Genomic DNA, 19,463 nt, shown 5'->3' with positions numbered 1-19,463 from the left:
GTATCCATGACAACACGAGTTGACCCGCAGACTGAGGCGCCTATAGGTGAAATTAAGCAATTCTTGGCTATAAAACGTCATCAAAAAAAAAAAAAATAAAAAATAGAACCTCAGGTTGAAGGCAGTTTAATTGAGGATACTTGTTTATTAAAAAAAAAGAAAAAAAAAAGTGGTAGTGTCTATTATACAGCAGTATGGAATGACAACGGTGTAGATTATTGTGCAGTTTGATTTGATGCTTTTTAGCTTAAATGCATCATTTAACCTAAAACAATTAGATGCATAATTTTTAAAAAGGTTTTACTTTTTTTGTTGTTGTATTATAAAAGTGACATTTAATTCATTACTGCTTTAATCAAAGGGAAATTAAATTTAGTCGACTCGTATCATCCAAGAATTTTCAAAGTAAGCTGTAATTTCTTTTCTGCAAACTCGTTTTCATTCAGAACTTTTGCTTTTGTAAACATGTGACATGTTCAATTTAAACTGTAAATGAATGCAATTAACAAATTATTGTTTGTTTTATTATTTTAAAAACCCATAAATAAATCCACCTCATTTGTTTTTTCGCTGCCCCTCTTTCAACCTACCTGGCTCATTAAATACAAGCTGGGCAGAGAGATGCTAGGGGATCTTTGGCCACTGTAACTAATAGAAAAGACTTAGCTATGTGGTTTTTTTGGTTTGTTTTTTTTAAATAGGTTTCAAAAATGGCAACACTTTCTTCTTCTTCAAGAATGAATCTCTAAATCCTGCCACTTCGGCATGCGTATGTAACAGATATAACCCAAGACAAGTCTGGAAAGTTTGCCACTACAGTCAAGCAGACTCTTAGGGTTTTAATCCAAGCAAATTAAATTTCTACTAACATGCTTGTCAGACATGTTGCTCCTTATCCTTATTCTCTGCTCTTACCATCAATACATGTCCATTTATCTCCTCTCCTCTTATCTCCAGATCTGTAAGCAATCTTTTAAAGTTTTATTTTCAGCGCTATGAAAGCCATTTGAGCATAACAATCTTTTTATTGGTGCAATTTATTTTAAGTGAGACCAAGCTGACCCGCTATCTTTCAGGCCAGGCCTCTCTGCTCCGAGTAGTTAATAAAATCGCTTTGGGATATGTTTTCTTCGTGACGTTAACGTGGTCATTGGTGTTTGGGGAAAAACCGCCAACTAGTTTTCTTCTTGTTGGTTCAAAGTTGGGCTGCGTGATGATGGCTGAAGTTAGGCTGTGTTTGTCTCATGTAGTGACTCTGTGATGTGGTTAAAGAGGCAGCGCTGCTTCTACCGTCTGACCTGCTGTAGTGGTTCGCCTTTGGGATGTTGCCGAAAGTAAAACAGGAGTAAATGGTGTGGAAAAACTTTTAAGTCAATGGAAAGACGGCCAACATATACAGCACTTTGCAAAAGTATTTAAACTTTTTTGACATTGAAACATCACGATACTTCTCGTTGAGGTGAATACTGTTTCGCCAGACTTCGTCTAATGAAGTTGTAGCAGAAGTTGCCCCAGCTACCATTAAACCATCTTTTTGGCAACATTTTGGGCTTCCACTGGGTACACTAAATGACAACAGAGTGAAAAGTGAAACATGAACACTATGTAGGCACTGCTAGTTGTTGAGACACTAAAAGAAGTAGAAACTATTACTATAACAACTCATGACTGGACGTTTAGGGGTATGTTGAGCTACACCACAGTCCCAGCGCACCGTGACAATAGTGTATGCTGTGCTGCGGACCATGGATCATTGAAGCACTGTCTTAAACCCTGACTAGATGAACATTGAATTTATTTGTTGAATTTGTGGCAAAATCAATGAAAATCCAGAAGAATTAACTTTTTCCAGCCTAGGTTTAAAGTTTTCTTGAAGGTAATGGTAAAATCTTGTTCTCAATATTTTTATCTCGTCTTGTGAAGTTTGGTTGCGGGACATATTCGTGAGCACCCCGCCCATCCCGTTCTGCTCTGCTTGCTTTTAAATGGGGATGCTCGCACAAACCATGCATCCTCACTCTCTTGACACGGCAAAGCCAGTTTAGATCTACAAGTCAGCTGATGCAAACCTGTCCCACAAAATACAGCTAAAAGGGGCCTTAATTCTGCAGAAGGGTTTTCAGAGCACACATCCTTAAATTGTTTGAAATTCATGTATAGGCTATAAAATTAAGACCTTAAACATCTAAAATTTATAGAAAAATGTAAGATTTTCTATGAACATTCATTACAAATCTTAAATTTTGTCTTGGCAGAACTATTTAATCTAATTTATTACATGCTGGGGGGGTTTTCTTGCTGGACTTCGCTGTTGTCCGAAAGTCGCACAGTGCATCGTCACTGCATTCTGTGACTCGAGGCGGTTGAGGCTACTGCTAACTAGCTGCTAATATACCCTTGCTAGCTAACTAGCCAGGTTTTTGCATCTGTCGTGGGTGAGAGGAAATTTATCGGCAGTTGGCTGGAAAGACGTTCGTTTTGACGTGGCCAAGCTAAAGCTCCTCAGAAACGATAGCCGCCGCCGCTGCTACCAGCACTGGTCTCAAAGCAGCATTTGCTGCGACACAAACTCTGAAGTCAGCGCTTTAGCGGATTTTAAACATGGAGGTCAAGCACTACTGGTCTTTCCATTCCTTAAATTATGTTCAGAATGGTGTTGAAAGGTCTTAGATTTGAGTTGGTGAAACCTGCAGAAACCCTGGTTTTTGTGAAAGACGTTTTTTTGCAAAATCATCCATTGCTGAAATCTACAGTGTTTTGGGGTCTCTACTAGCTTTATACATCTAAACAGTATTATTTTTATTTTTGCCATTTTGTCTTTAAAAGTAACGCCAGTCAATGTCAGACTGGATGGAAAGTGTCTTTGAACATCAATTGCTAAGTGTTGCCAACACTGGATTAGGTCTTTAGCACCTCATTGCTCAGTTGTCAATCACTGGACATATTGTAGGAATATTAAATATTTTATTTTTATTATTTTGCTCCAACCGTGAAGCCAATGATTCATCCCAACCAGCTAGCCTGGGGTTGGGGGGTCACAGCTATTCTACTGTATCTCAAGAAAAGCCTAAGATGACTGGGCTGCGTGGAGGTAGATATGAGTCATACCATTCAGGTATCACACTTTCGCACGTCTAGGTCAAAAAGAGGAGGCGGGTGGAAAAATTCTTTCAATATAAAACACATTTGCAGTGCTGGACCACAGCCGAGCCGAGCCGGGCAGAATCCGATTCCACTCGCTGTCTGAAGTCAGAAGACGACTCTAATTTCATTACGCGCCGGATGTTTCTTTAATTACCGAACTTGTGGGACAAGGCTGACAGTCATGAGACGTAAATGCAATAGAGCGAATTTAGAGACAAAAAGTCAGTCATGCTGCTCCCCCTCAGGGCAGACGGGCAGTGGATCATTTTTATGGCTATAATAAAATATCCTTAAGGCGAGTGTTGAGACTTTTAGAGAGCAAATACTGCTGCTTTTTTTTTTTTTTTTACACAAGGACTGATGAGATGTGTTTTGTTTGGTGGACTGGTATAGCTATATATGCTGCTGGGTTGATAGTGAAAGAGTTTTATTTAAACTTGCTCGTGCAGGATGTTGGCAAATGGACAAGGTTGCATTTCGTCAAACTGCAAGTCTGGCTGCACACCCTCAGGCTCGCTGATTGTTGCGGTTTGATTTGCGGTTCGAGCAACTTTCTCCCCAGGAAGTTAGGGAGAACAAGAATTATCACTGATTACTTCATATTACTGTCACTTGGTAAGCTGTAAACAGAGCACTAATGACCCCAGTGGTGTAATTATTATGATGACTTCCCATTTTACCCCCGGCAACGTCTCCTCAACATGTTCTAACACACGTCGTGATTACGGCTGATTTGGAAGACGTCGGATGCGTTTGAGAGGAAACGCTCTGCCGGTAGTGGCTCAGCGCCCGACGTGCGGTTACCGGAGCTGGAGCCGTGCCAGATTTGTTCAGTCGGCAATTTCCCAACAGGAAGTCAATCTGCAGGGGTGTTGAGTCACCTTCCTTTGCAAACGCTCGATGACTCACAGGCAAACGGTCTATGAGGCAACTCCAGGTCTGATACTGGAGCCGGAAGTTTTTTCAGAAGGCGGTGTGAGAGAATGGGACAGCTTGATTATTCAGCAGCTTCTTGCTCAGATCAAGAGCTGAATTAGAGGGCTTTAATTCAAATTCAAAACCCCAAAGAGAAATTTAATGTTGTTGTAACTCATTAATTCAAAAGAGTTATTGTAGATGGTGATGGCTGTGAGCGTCAGTAAGCTAAAGGCAAATTTTACTATGCAACAAAAGCAAAGAGCACAACACATCTGAGTCAAATGATGGGATTAAACAGTGACACCTCGCCTTCCCCTCTTTACCCCTCCAGACTAGCGGCAGCAGCAGTTAGCAAACACCTGGTGGAACTGCGCATCTGCTGAGCTCATTATAAAAACCTCAGTGCAACTCTTCTGAGGACGGTTGCAAACGAGATAATGGAGCGTTGTTATGAAGTGCTAAAGGTGGAGTGTCGGAAAAAGCTTCATAAAGAGACGGAGGTCCAATTTGAAAGTCTAAAATTGCCAAGTCAAATTTTTTTTACTTTATGTTTGATATATAAAGTATTTTTTATAACAACTGATGGCACTATTTGTCAGAAGTACTTATTACTTTGCCTTCATCTAGCTTTAAACTTGAGTGGCATTTCTTTCTTAAGTCACAAACTTTAATATGAGATCAGGTAAAGCACTTATTTATCATGATAAATGTCTTATAAAATGTTTAGATTTATTGTTGTCAGGGTTAATTCCAAGTAAGTAATACTGAAAAAAAGTCCCATTGTCCGCATTGTTCATTTTACACTTCTTCCCACTGTTTTTTTTAATCATTTGTCATTTATTGCGATCAATATCTTAGAAGAATTTTGATTTATTGCTGTTGCGATAAATCCCAAGTAATGTTAAAAAAAACAACAAAAAACACAATAATGCCACAAAATATTGTGATAAAATTGTAAGTCCATATCGCTCGGTCCTGAAATAACTGTTGCAATTAAACCTAAAACAGCACCACATATTTAGCTACTCACTTTGGATCATGCCAAATCTGTTGATACATATGGAGTCTTTTAAGAGGCCCATTGTGGGCGCGTGTGTGTTATTTTTAGCCTGTCTCGCTCTCTAACCGGACAGGGTTTCCTGTGCCGGGGAAGGGATGAAGCGTCAACCTCCATCTGACGGTTGCGTAACTAAAATCCGAGACCCGCTGGCATCGATCGTTTTCAGTAGAACAATAGGTTTTCTGGGTTCGTCGATAGATAATTGACAGCAAAGCGGCTGGTCGTCACTTAAAAGCTCCCCCACTGTAAAGTTTCATATTTGTGTGATTGGTGCGTCCCGCTGTCCTCTTGCGGTCCTCGCTGGTCCATTTTGTCCCAAACAAAGGAGACAAAGGGTTCAATTGTGAAGCCTGTGGGGGGTGGAGGGGAAGAATAGCCTGGTGTTTCTCCTTGTTGTGGGCTTCTCCTCTGATACTGAGGGTTCCAGTCAGCTACATTGCTCGGTAGTAGTGGGTGGGTGGGCCGCGTCCTCGTGTGTCTGAGCGAGACCGATTTGTTTCATTCACTCTGTGCTTTCCTGCTCAGGGCCCCTCAGGCATTCTGGCCCCAGCCCCCAGACATAAGTCGGAATAATGTCAAAGTCACTTCAGAGGGCTGGGAGTTGCTTCCGGTCCGGTCATTCAGCCGGGCGGAACTTGATGTTCTCGGTCGTGTTTTCAGGGTTTTGTGTCCGTAATGACTCTCGAGATTTGAAGATATTCAGGATGGTGTAGTATTCTCAGTCTTACGCTTGCATTTTTTCACACAGAATATAAAAATACGCTTGTCTGCTATTACTTTGCATCATTTTCATAATAAATATAGTTGTAGTAGTTTTGGGATTAAGTCAGGGCTTCCAAAACTTTTCCATGCCATGATAGCTTCTGGTCGGATATTCACTTTGCAAACCAACAGACAACGCTGCAAACATGTGTAAAGAAACATCAACTATTAGAATGATTTTTTTTCTTGCTTTTATTCTCTTTTCTCAATGATTATTACATTTGTTTGAGCATAAGTGCTTCCTCATATCTGTTGACTTTAGTTAGCTCTGCTACGCTAGCTAGAAGCTTGAGTAGCAGCCAGCCAGAAAAGACGAACATGTCAAATAACGTTTCAATAAATAATTTTAATATAATTTAGAATAATGACTGAAAAATGGATCACAATTTATAATAATTGAAAAAAAATTGACAAAACATGTTTTACCGGTAGATGAAATTTCTATCTATGCTTTTTTTTAAATAAACTTACTTATAATTGAGTCCCTGATGAGATACTTGAGAACAATCAGCTATATAACTTTACGCTATTGAGAACAGTCATTAAACATAAAGGAAAGAAAGAAAAGGGTTGTTTATGTTTTAATATTATTACATTATCTAAATAATAATATAAATTTTGAATAGACATGTTTCGAACAACAACAACAAAAAAACACAAGCTTATTCTGAAATGGTGTAGGTTTGTCCAAATGCCCCAAAATAATAGTGAAATGAACCTTTACCTCCATGCTGAGTCAGAAACCAGCAGGAGAAACAAATTTTCTGTGCTTTTTTTTTTTTTCCAAGGCAATTCCAACAAGAAAACCCCAAAAGACTCCTGGATTTCTGTTCGTCAATGGATTCGGAAGAAACGACGCGGCCGCGCACCGACCTTCAGGCACCATGAACACCAGTTCAGGTCGCCTCGGCGGACTGGGAGCTTCGTCTCAATACGGCCGACCCGCTGTCAGTCAGAGCAGATGCTGAAAGGAAACAAGATTTCTGGGGCTCAAATATTCCAGGTATGAAGCTGGAGTGCATGTGTACACGTTAAAAATATGATCATGTATTCAACCAACCAGACGGCTATCAGCAGCTATGATTGTTCAGTGGAGTCAGGTGTGACTGCGTGCTGCGTTTACGTCACACGGTGCGGAGACAGGCTCTTGTCTGTGTGTGTGTGTGAAACGTGATGTCTTGCCTTCTGTGTGCTGTCCACTGTGTGTGTGTGTGTGTGTGTGTGTGTGTGTGAGAGAAAGCTAATATGTAATCGGGCACGGTGATATATTAGCCGTAGAAACTAAACTAAAGTAACCGAAACACTCAATATGAACTGAGAACTGCATGAATCTTACTGTTGGGATTTTTTAATTATTTTTTAAAAATCTTAGAATCAGTAGAAAATAATTGGGGCTGTATCTTACGATTGTTTTAGTAATTGTTTAATCTATCGACTTTCTGACAATCAAATTTGGACAACACGTTCTACAAATTTTTCATTTCACCACTTCAGCCTTTTTTGTGCAAGATTAATAATATATTCAAACATGCCCACCTCCCAACCCCCAGGAATTAAATGATTTTTTTTTCTTGTTTTTAAAAAAAAAAGAAAATCAAATTGTTTTGCAGAAAATGTAACGACGGCATTTCTTTACTAAATGTGGAGTAAAAACTGTAAATATGTTTTGGATTAACCATATTTACAGGCAAAGGTGTTTTTATGTTGAATGCAAAATGCATGTTTATTTCTGTACAATTTTGGCTTAATTGCTGCTTTGAGAGGGTTTATTTCTCAGCAAAATGACCCATTTTGAGTGAACACTCCAGTTAACGATTAATCGATTACTCAATTAGTTGGTGATTACAGTGAACCCTCGCTGCTTCGCGGATTTGTTTGTGCAGTTTTTTTTCACAGTGCCTTGTGTTCTGCGTCCTGATTGGCTAAACAGTCTCTGCGCTTCTTGTCTACATGCCGTAAGGTGCCAATAACGTGACGATCTTTAAATATACGTAATACAGCTTGGCAAATTTTGGCAAATATTTTTGCCCAGAAGAAAAAAAAGAGCGACAGCAACTACAGATAACTTTGTTCTTTTCTCAAAAAAAGCTCACCTGCACCACAGGCTTCAGGAGAAAAAGACAGTAGAGAGCGGAGTCAGGCCGCAGCGTCACAGTCAGAGGAACAGGGAAATACGCGAGTCACAATTTTATCCTACTGTACTTCGTATTGATGATTAAAATGATTGTTTTACTGTAGTTATTTGTAAGAAAGCGTTATATTTGTTAAAAAAAAAAACAAACTTGGTCCTGAAAACAGGTTGGGTTCTTTGGTTTCAATGTCGAGTATTTAATTATCCTGTATGAGAATACAAAAAATAAAGGTTATTACTTCACGGATTTCGCCTTTTACGGGTTCTTTGCGATAAACGAGGGTTCACTGTATTTCAAGAAACTAGGAAACATTTTTCTTTAAAAAAAAAAAAAAACAGTTTAATTTTCCTAGATGTTTTTAGGGCATACAAAGAAAAGCATAAACATCAAACCAATAATCAATTAGTGATGATTAATCTGATTAATCGTTTCAGCCCTAAAAATAATTGATGTTTATTACTATTGATTTAATCTATGCCACGGGTCGGAGTTTAAGGCAATTGGAGAAAACTTTCCAGATGTTGGTAGTTTTTTTTTTGTTTGTTTTGTTTTGTTTTGTTTTTCCTGCTGCAGATTCGTCCCTTGCAACAAATGATCAAGCATACACTAGAGGAATGCCATGTTGCTTCATTTTAGGCAACAAGATATTTTATTTCCTTATTTAAAAATAAATTGAATTGTTTAGTTGCATCGTTTAATGCATTTCTAATGTTGTATAAAACAGGCTCAAATGAAAAATCTGCAGGACGCGAATCCAACTAATTGGTAAATTGTCAAATAATCGATGGCTAGAATAACTGCTAGTTGCAGCCCTGGGGTGATGAAACCATTCAGACAGCAGATTGAAAGTTGCAGGATTGTTGAGTGACCGGAAGCCGGAGCTCAGGCGGATCTCCCAGAATAGCAGCGGTGATCAGTGAGCGAGCTTTTTGTGGCCTCAGACGCCCAGACAGAGGAGAACGCCGGGGAGAGCCGGCCTCCCGGAGGGCGACAGAGAGACCGTAGTGTTATTTTAACTGTGAACTTCACACCACAGCCCCACTTTCCTCCCTCTTCCAACCCACCACCAGGGTTTCCAGCCAACCTGCCTTCTGTCCTTCTCCTTTAATTTTTGCTGATGGATTTTCTCTCTCTCTCTTTTTTTTTTGTAGTTATCCCGTCATTTTTCTGGTTCTCCCAGTAGATAGACAAGCATTGTGCTTGAGTCGCCCCCTGCGGTGTGGTGAGCTGCACGTTGCCTTTCCGGTGCATTGTGTGCCAGCTGCGGCGTTAATGCATCGAGTTTCCTCATTGAGTCTCCCTGTAATAGATCACCTTGTGACATCGGCATTCTAGAGCCCCCTGGCTGAAGGAGGGGACGATTCCATGGATTTCATTTCAACACTGTGTCTCTGTGTAAAAATAAGCCACAAAATAAGGTAATGCCTGGGACGCACACTGAGTACATGTAGTCGAAATAACTGATTTGATGAATCTCCTCCGTAACTAAAAGAACTAACAGTAAGATTATATTTCAGTGCCGTCAATGAGTTGATATTCTTATGTTATGGATGTAAACCCCGAGTGAAAGCGAACAGGGGATTGTAAAATCACAAAAAAAGGGGAACTTGAGGTGAGTCTCCATAGCAACCGGGTATTGAGAAAGTTGTCGTTTCCTGACGGTTGAAAGCAGAGTGTTTGGGGAAGTGTTTGTGCTTTAAAGCTGCAGTGCGTAACTTTTATAAAATAATATATATATTTGTATTTTTAATTTTTTTCTTGCATACTTGTTGAAACTGTCACCATGTCATGACAGCCTGGCGTGTTCACGAGGATGATTGTCAGCGGTAAGACTCTCCTCCTGGCTCTGATTGGCAGTTTCTGACCACGAGCTGTGCAAAATAAAAAAATCATATATTTTTTTTTAAGTTGCAGTTGCATGCTGCAGCTTTAGGAGAAAACATTCTGTAAAGAAACATTTTGTTACATTTTAGTTTTCCTTCAAAAGGATATTCCAGGATGCACCACGACCCTTCAGAGTAAAGGCAGAAGGAACAGGATTTTACTCCCGTAAAGACAAATATGACTGAATAGAAACAGAACAGAAATGACCCTTATTTTCCTGATATTTAGGTTTATACAAAAAAGTTCCAAAAACATATGAAAAATAAGATGAACAAACCCAATATTTGTAATAATAATAATATACTGTAAGATTATAATGCAACATTTCCAAATCCAGCCCTTTGCATTTGCAGCATTGCACAACTTAATACCGCCATTTTGTTTACAACACAATGTGCTCAGCAGCTCCACTACATGCAGTCAGCGCCTCAGGATGTAACCTGTATTATTGCTTTTATCTCATCTGCACTCTCTTGGACCAGAAGTGCAGTTTACAAATTGACTACACACACACACACACACACACACACACACAGAGATAGTAGAGAGTGATGACGCAATTATTTTGGCGGGTCGGCGTTCATTTCATGCGGCTCCAGTAAAACAGAAACTCTAATAATTTTTGGGATAAGAAAGGGTTAAAAGGTTAAAACTGCACACATGCTTAGAGATTCTAGCTACTGGATTTTTTTTTTTTAATATATATTTTTTCCTTGGGAAACTGATTGAAATAGCACTCTGCGATTGGTCCTCGGAGGGCCTTTTCTGAAAATAGACACCTGAGATCAGTGATAATTATTAAGATAATTATTAACACCTGACTGGGTTTGCTTTTGGGAAATTCTCTGCAGTTCTTTCCATCTAACTAAATTACTTCAGCTCTAGAAAAAACGGTTTTATGAGTTTCTAATTTGTCTTCTTTGGAATGAACTCTTTTTATACTCTTCTTTCTGTTTTTCTTGAAGTGTTTTTTCTTTCAGTTTGTTTGATAAGTAACACATTTCAGATGGATGATTGGTAGGAAAGGATTTTATTCTCACCTGCTTTTGAAGGCTCGAAATTTTTCCTTCTCATTCGTGCTCTTTGACTGCCCCCGGGTGGCTGGAAAAAGTAATTAAACCAGGAAAGGAAACACTATTTCAGTTAAATTCATTTGTATGAAGTTTGCATGTTCATCGAGATGGTGCTACTTTATCCCATGTACCTTCCAACAAGCTCTCGTTTTCCGACCCAGCTGCCAGACGGCCTGTAGCTTTGGCCTAAGCTACAGCGCTATTCATACTCCTCAAACAAGGGCTTTTCAGAGTGTGGGCAGCGCCACCTGTTGGTGGGTGCCAGACAGACCAAAAAAAGTTGTGCATTATTGTGAAGTGAAATAAAAGTGGCTGTCAAATTTTGTTGCACATACATTTCTGAAATGGGTGGCATGCATTTGAATTCCATCCAGTTAAGTCGATACAGTGCAAAGTTACCATTTCAGGTGTATGTTTTTTTTTCCTGTTAAAGAATGTCTTCACAATGTTTGCACATTTGCAATAGAAAATTATGTTTTTTCTTTGCAAAATAGCTAAATCAAACTAATCCATTGTAGCTCTGTTGTATGTTTTTGGTCGTCTACCTTTCACCTGGTGATCTTCCTGGGTTGCCCTGTATTTATTTCCGACCATTTTTGCACACGCTCTGACCAGTTCACATGTTGTTACTCAACATGGCATTTTTATAGAGGCTAAAACGTTCATATTGGGTCAATAGCTGCGCTTCCATTCACCATAAAATTGCGCAAATTTGAATTTAAGAGAATGCTGTGTTTTCATTCTCCTACTGGCAACGCTGCAATAATAATAAAAAAATAAGGGACGTTTTTTGATAAAAGGTTTTTGCGTTATGATGTGGGAGTTTATTGGTTGTATCAAAATTATTTTGCAAAACTGCAATGGAAGCGCTTTTTGTGAATCACGAGTCACTTGATCAACAATTACATGTTACTACTGGCAGAAACGTCAAAGAAGACGACAGAAATGAGTAGGAGGATCATGGCTCCTCATTTTTTTTAACAACTGATTCACATGTGAGTTTTATTGCTTTTCTTATTTAATGGAAACACAGCAATTGTGAAATACTTCCCCCCCCCAACATTAGCGGACTATCGCTAAAGTTTTGCGCACATTTGTAATGTAAGCACAGCTGCTTCCCAGGAAGAGTTTTTCGATCATCTTCCCCGCTGTGGTCAGATTCCGACTTTGTGTTTCTTGAACAAAATGTTCTGGACCAATTTTCTGGCTACAAGTTTGCCTTTTTTTTTTTTTTTTAAACAAGTATTCCTATACTCATAATAAAGCATATATATTTTTTCTTTTCATGAAACATTTTTATTATGTTACATTGTGCTCAAACTGAAGGCCGGACTTGTGGCGTGACCTGGTTTCCAGACAGCAGGGTCAGGCGTGTGTGCTGAGGGTGTAAAGTGTGGAGTAGTTTATGATGGTCGTCCCTCCAACGTCGCTGCAGACACTCATCCAAAACCCCCGGCTTTAACTTTTGGATCACTTGCATGCATCCTCACTAACTTTGTGTGTGCTGGTCACAAAAACACAGATTAAGAAACGGGGGTGTAAAGGCAGGGGGTGGGTCCTTGTCCCCTTTAATCCTGCGAATGTTCCTACACCCTGTATGGCTCTTTCTTAAACCCCACCTGTTTAGCCTGCGGGGTTCGGAGTGTGCCAACGCCATCTGCGATCGTGTGCCCCTTCCATGTTTCCTAGAAAGTCAATATGAGACTAGGATTAGATGGCGTGAACGTGTACTCGTCTCCTACGCTCTTTTACATACGCACAAACACACACGCTCTCTGACGTGTTGTCCTTTAGTTTCTGACCCTCACCTCTGTCCACAGAGGATTTGCAAAGCGTGCCTACACCTCCCTGATTTGGCTTATGTGGAAATCTTTCTGTGAAAGGAAATGAGAGAGGATTTGTGGTGGATAATAGTTTCTAAGTTGGTTTGAGACACAGATAGATGGGAGTTATTAGCAGGTCTGACTCTGTGCCTAACGCTGTCTGACCCTAGCCCTGACCCCTGGCTGGCATTAAGTTTAAACCGTCTCTGAAGGTCAGTCTAGTGGTCATGATGGAATTATTTTTAGAAAAAAAAATGTGTCCGCGGTTGCTGATGCCATATTTTGTGCTTGGTGAAACCTGAAGCCTTCACCAAACCTGGAGGCTTGATGAAGGCACCAAACCTTCACCCCCCCTTAATGTTGGATTCAATTCAGTTCAGGCTTTATTAAAAAAAAAAAACACAGAATGCTGCTCTGTATAAGAGATATAAAGAGAAAATAGAGACGCACCGATCAAAGGTTTTTAGGCGATTATTTCTGACAATCGATGAATCTGATTTAAAATTAAAAACTAGCACATTCTGCAGAAATTTCATTCAAGCCTGTTTTATACAATATTAGAAATGCAGTGAAAGCTGACAAATAAAGAAATGGTTCCATTACTTTGGAAAAAAAGAATATAAACACAGCCTAAATCGCAATAATATAACATTGCTTTAGTGAAGCCTTCATCATTTGTAGCAAAGCATGGATCAAACTATTCTTCTATCCTGCTTGACTTAACATCTAAACACAGTAGTGCTAACCTTGTTTATATTTTTTGGATTAATTGATTAATAATGGATAAAACTGTCAGAATTTTTTTCAAATTTTAATATAGTTTTGCACAACTTTAGCTTAGTTGTCACTATGTTGTTCTTTCAGCAATTTGCTCCTTTTTGAGTCTGCATACTCTGTTTAACAATTAATGTGGCCAGTGATTTATTCATTTTTATTAAAAGTTGCATTAGTTTCACTACTATTTAAAAAAAATTGACTCAATGATCAGACATTGTAAACAGACTACAGCACCACATGTTACTGAGTAGTACAGTTAGCATACTTGACATTATCAAATGATTATTATTTTCCCTCTCTTGCAAAAAAAAAAAAAAAAAAGTCAAATATTTCTGGTCAGGAAAAACATGACCAGTCCTGACACCAACTGGGTGCTGACTGGCTACCGCAGCAGATGGCCTGACCAAATAAAGTCGATATCAGCATGTTAGACTTGTGGTATCCTATAAATAGCAGAAACACAAAGACGGATAACATTAATCATAAGAGCCCGTGAAAATGTCAAAACTGGAACTGTTGCCGTGACAGTCATACTATGTCTATGCAGAAATTGCAGTACTTTTGTAGTGAACACCTCAGGTTCACTTTTTTTTTTTTTTTTTCCAAGAGCTTAATTCAGGATTAGAATAAATCCTTTTTTGTTTGTTTGTCTGATGACCTCGGCTTTAATGAGGATAACAATTTAATGTGAGCAGACATTTATTACACCCCGTAGCCAAGAGAAGGTCTTTGTTATTTACCATCATATTTTTCCTTGTTTCAAACGTGTAACACAGTTAATTTGTTGGAGTTGTTATACACTTCATTGTGAGAGTCTGCTTTACATTACTCCCATAACTGGTACGTTAATCACACAGTTCTGGTTGTGAGTCTCAACCAGATGTGAACACCTGTTCTCATCTATCCTCAGTTGATAAACCGCCAGTTCAACAGAATCTACCTGTAATAATTCCCAAATACTCCAGAAATATCTATGCATAACTTTTGTGGATGTGGCAGCAACTTCATATGAAACTCTTTAATGATTGCCTCGATACAGAGGATTTAGAAAAATATGGATTAAACTGATCCATACGGACCGATCCAATACAGCCGGGAATGAAATCCAGAGATTCCAAGGAAGAAAAAGTGCTACTGCCCAGCAATCCACATTGACCCAACTCTCGCCTCACTCAGCTTCCTTAGTGGGATGTGACGTCACTGCTATGTCAGTAGTTTCCCAGAAACACTGACCTCAGTACAGCTGTTGCGCGCCTATGGTTCATGTCGACTGCTTCGTAGGAACATGTTTCCGTGTAACATCTGGGAACGGTTGTGGAGCCGTGGGAGGGCGTTACTACAATGTCTATAAGAAGCCTTGCCTCTGTCTCGGTGCAATGCTTTAGAGTATGAAACCAGAACAGATCATGCCAAAGCTTCGTCTGGTGTCTGTGCAGAAACAGGTATGTAAGCATTTCCACCTCAAGTGTTAATTAGCTAAATCTATATGGCAACTTATTTTGGCATAGTACTATGTTTCTTAAGTGGAAATCTACAAACATCCTATTGGATATTTACTTCTAGACGATTGATTATCGTTCAGCTGGCAACAAGTTGTTTAACCCTAACTAGTGCAAGGAGTAGCTTCTCATTTTTTAAACAACAAAGTGCCACATTTGTGGAAAGATGTTAGAGATGTCAGTGGTTTCACCCTTCTTAAACCTCCGGCAGAGAAAACATTTGAGGAGATTGCAGAAACTCCTAACATTGGGTTAAGAACTGTCCAACTGATTATTGAAAGCTGGAAGGGAAAGTCCGTAACAATCTGCAAACACTTTAACGTTTGACATCAAGCTGAAGAAAAAATACAGTAGAACTCCTGGCTGTGTTCAATAGTAAAACTTAGAGCTTTTCTACGCACACAATGCAAAGGAAACTGGGGGGATTGAGACTGAACAGGTGTGTAGACACAAGAAAACCTCCAATCAGTGAGGCTAACCGGAGAAAAAGGCTAGAAATTGCAAGGGAGCGTAGAGACTTGACTCTCGAGTAATTATAGAAAGTCAAGTGGTCTGAATCCAGATTTACCTTCTTCCGGTGTGAAGAGCACATCGGGGTAAAAAGTGTTGCAGATGAAGTGATGAACCCATCATGCCTGTACAAGCCAGAGAGGACAGTCCTGTAGTCTGAGCGTCGTCTCAAGTCCAGACTTTGCACAGTGGTTGGATTCTCTCATCATCAAGACAAGATCCTGGTGAAATATTGGTGCCCATCTGCAGCGATCATCAGTCTAGAGGCGGAGGAGGTACACCCTGTACAGGTTGCCGTTTCATCACAGGGAAACACACAGAGAAATGACAATGTACACACACTCCCATTAAGCCATTAACTCATGTTTTTAGACTGTGGGAAGAAGCTGTAATACCCACTGAGAAGCCCTTCCTTAAACCCCAACACTCTCACATGGCTCATACAGGAAAAAAAAACAAGGTCGGGATTCAAATCTAATATCTTATTTTTGCAAGGCAGCAGTGCCATCAACTCGTCTACTGTTGTGAAATTCTTATTCAACTTCTTGTTTTTCATGGAGATCTCACCACTTGTCTTAAAGGACCATTGGTGCCATGCCTGTGAAGTAAAAGGGGTTGTTTTATTTTAGAATCTTCTTCTACGTTTTGTGCTTCATCTGACTTCTTTTTTGAAGAGCTCGTTGATACTAAAAGCAGCTAAAGTGGCTGCAGGTTAGCGTCCACACTGAGTCTTTCCAAATGAATCTCTTGGCGCTTAGTTGTTCCAAGAGCCATTCACTAATTAGGAAAAGACCAGGTTTTCCCTAAACAATCGTACATTTGTGATTAGTCACCAGTCAATTTCTCCATGATGGTCATTAGTTGTCAAGGTAGATATAAGTTGTAGTTTGTGGCAAACGTTGTTTTTTTTACTACAAAACAATTATTATTTGACAGGTTTAAATTTCAGTTTTCCTGTCGTTACTTTTATCAAAAGCCGATCTACATTTCGTAGTTGAGGGATTTCAGAAGGCCTGTCTCTTCATAGCGAGGATTTTGGAAACCTTTTTAAAGTGGTATTATGAAAATATATTTTCTCATGAAAGTTAAATAGTCTTTTGTGTATTTCTATTTGACACAAAATGTTATCTTACTCAACTTAATTTATAGCCATGATTGAATTTCCACCTTACGAAGCTCATGTCAGCAGACGCCCCTCCGACTCCCCCCAGCTTCTGGATAACAGCTTACTGCTGCCCCCAGAGCCTGAGGTCTACCCACTTACAGTCATAAAGAGACAGGAAGGACCCAGGACTCGGCGCTTCTGGGACTCTGAGCGGCCATTTATCGGTGGGGATTTACACATCATGTGATATTTGGGGCTGGTAACGGTGTGTTATTACACCCACAGCCTGTCTGGTGGGCTTCTCGCAGCGCTCCATCATGGAGCTAGAGAAGGCGTTTACGTGTTTTAACAGGCTTGGTTTCAGCCTCCCCTGGCAAAAGTTAGATCTGGTAGGGTCAAAGGTTGGGAACTGGAGGAGGTCCCAGATGTAGTGTTTTTTTCCCCCCCCAAGTGGTTTTCCAGGTTTCTCAAGCAGAATTTGGGAAACGTGGTCTTAAAAATGATTAAATTCTTTTGATGGAGACAAATTTAGATAAGAAAAGCTTTTAATGAATAATTTAAAAAAATCCACCTGACTTGCTGACGGTTGTCGGGTTTCTTGAATGTCTAAACGTCTCGCTGTCTTAATTGGGCAAATTTACTCAGTTGTCCACTCCTCCTACGTTCTGTTTTCCTGATAAGATTTTTTTTCTTCACTGCAGAATGATGACTTTTCAGTTTCTTGGAAATATTCTTGCAACCCTTCTGAAATTGATGGGATGCAGCGATTCCTTTTATACGGTTGACACTGCATGCTCCAGAGCAGCAAACTACAAATACGTCCGCTTTTCATAGAGGTATTTACGCTGATTATTATTTAATCGAGTGCATCTGGGTGGTTTTGTACACTTCAAATGTAATTTTCGAACCTCAAACTTTGAAAGATCATTCAGATAATTTTTATCTTATCCATATGGTTAAGAACCAGCAATTGAAAGACTGTGCTTTCAGTCTTGCACCTGAATGCTTTTTTTCCCTCCCATGTGTAGAGGTGAACAGTAAATTTGTATTTTTGTGACTTCTAGCCTCAGAAGAGCAGATTCTGCCTCAACAGTGTATGAGGATGAAAGGGAAAACTTGAGTATTGTTTAGTCAGTTTGACTCGAGGGGGGAGGGGAGGATTGATGGAGGAAGGGAAACAAACAAACAAACATTGTTTGGAACAGGAATTGGAAACGGATAAAGGAAAACGTGGGCTGAGAGGGGAAATATCCACAACTTGCCTTGAATTTTGACCTTTTGTGAAGATCCCTGTAATAGGTACCAATAAAGATTTTAAGAGAATTGTTACTTTTTAATTTAAGTCAATTTACAAAGGAATAAGGAAAAATGTCTTCTATTTCTATTGTTTCACTAAAACATTGCATAAGATTGTAGCATACAGAGGACTGTTTGATTATTTCCTTTGCACCAAGCCTGTGGATCTTCTCTCTCTCTCTATAAATTTACCTATATATGCTAAGGACTTTCCTAGCTGCAGCAGTGCAACTCAATGACAGATCTCTGTAAAGAGCGGCAGGCGGCGTTACACGTGCACATTGTTCTTTCATGCTGTTTTCTCCGCCGTCCAGATGTCCGCTTCGTGAGGATCCAGATGGCCTGGATACCCTCTCTGTAGAAGAGAGATGCTTTATGATGCACACAAGTACACACACAAAGCCGCATGGCCATGTTTTTCTCCCTCTGAGGGAAGATTAACTCTCCTCATTAGGACCCCCCTTCACACACACACACACTCCCTTGACTCTCTTTCTCCTCCCCTCCTGTCTTATTCCCTGCCTCACCCTCATTGGCTCCCTCTGCGAGGTCCACCGCCGACCGGACCACTGTGACCGCAGGACACCAGAGCGGGGAGGTGGCGGGGATTGGTTGATGTTGCCACGGTAATAGAGGAGGTGCCACTCACCAAATCATTGAGCTAAAGCTGAAATGGAAATAAAAGTGGATGCGTGCGGAAAGCAGGTTAGAGGTTGGGGGAATGAACAGAGGAGAGGAGGGGAAAACAACAACAACAATGGCGAGGGATTAGCCATCGACCGTGCAATTAGTTGGTCCATTTAGGGCAAAGCTGTGTCAGAAATCCCCACCAGATCCCCAGGCGTCATCTTCAGAGCTCAGCTGCCAGATCAGAATCCTGGCATGCTCATAGATATACAAAGAAAACACAGGTGAGAGATTCTAGAAGCAGCTTTTGGAGGGAGATGTTCCCGGATTGTCGATGTGAGATTTGTGCCGTCGATGAGGGAAAGGCGGGAAGCTGACTGTGGCAATGCCTCTGGCCGGGAATAATAACGTGGTAGAGAGAGAGAGACAGTGGGAGTACCGCTGGATCTAAAGAGCATGCGTCAGCATGACGGCAGAATGCATTAGATGCAGAGAGAGACGGCGTCAGAAGAGCAGAGTGCCGTGGAGACGGTTTGAAGGTCTGACGGGTTGGATGAGAGTAGAAATCCGCTGGACTCTGTGCCACACCTTGACTGCATTGGAAAATACTGCAATAAAAAAAGGACTTTTTCTATTCCAGGAGAGGAATTTCCTGTGCATTCTTAAAAGCTACAGAATGCAAAAAGGATCCGTTCTTCAGTGCCTTCTTGAATTCTACAAGAAACCGACGCTTTAGTCGTCTTTTTGCATGGAACATTGCCACCGTTTCCCCGAGGAACGCATTTCTTCAGCAATCTGTACCTGCACTCTCCACTCTGCTGGGTCAGCCAGAGAAGGACGCCCTGTTGCAAAC

The 19,463-nt window shown here is 40.3% G+C and overlaps 1 protein-coding gene and 1 long non-coding RNA gene across 7 annotated transcripts in view; one reads left to right on the top strand and one right to left on the bottom strand.

Moving 5' to 3' along the window:
• Positions 1-19,463, top strand: part of tnk2b (tyrosine kinase, non-receptor, 2b) — a 58,200-nt gene that overhangs the window by 511 nt on the left and 38,226 nt on the right. For 4 of the 6 annotated variants that reach the window (XM_044134514.1, XM_044134510.1, XM_044134512.1 and 1 more), the window contains exon 2: positions 6,673-6,887. In XM_044134514.1, the coding sequence (XP_043990449.1) occupies positions 6,846-6,887 (42 nt within the window). In that variant the 5' untranslated portion in view covers positions 6,673-6,845. Of the gene's footprint in view, positions 1-6,672; positions 6,888-18,967 lie in introns of those variants that run through there. The other 2 variants (XM_044134508.1, XM_044134507.1) reach the window with 1 other exon arrangement.
• LOC122841303 lies at positions 9,815-15,901 on the bottom strand. Its single transcript, XR_006372376.1, has 4 exons — positions 15,641-15,901; positions 12,593-12,658; positions 10,941-11,001; positions 9,815-9,887 (listed from the first exon to the last, which is right to left on the bottom strand). It is a non-coding gene; the product is annotated as an uncharacterized LOC122841303 (long non-coding RNA).

The sequence above is a fragment of the Gambusia affinis genome, linkage group LG12, assembly GCF_019740435.1.
Source record: "Gambusia affinis linkage group LG12, SWU_Gaff_1.0, whole genome shotgun sequence".
NCBI lineage: Eukaryota > Metazoa > Chordata > Actinopteri > Cyprinodontiformes > Poeciliidae > Gambusia > Gambusia affinis.
This window is presented reverse-complemented; position numbering and strand designations above follow the sequence as displayed.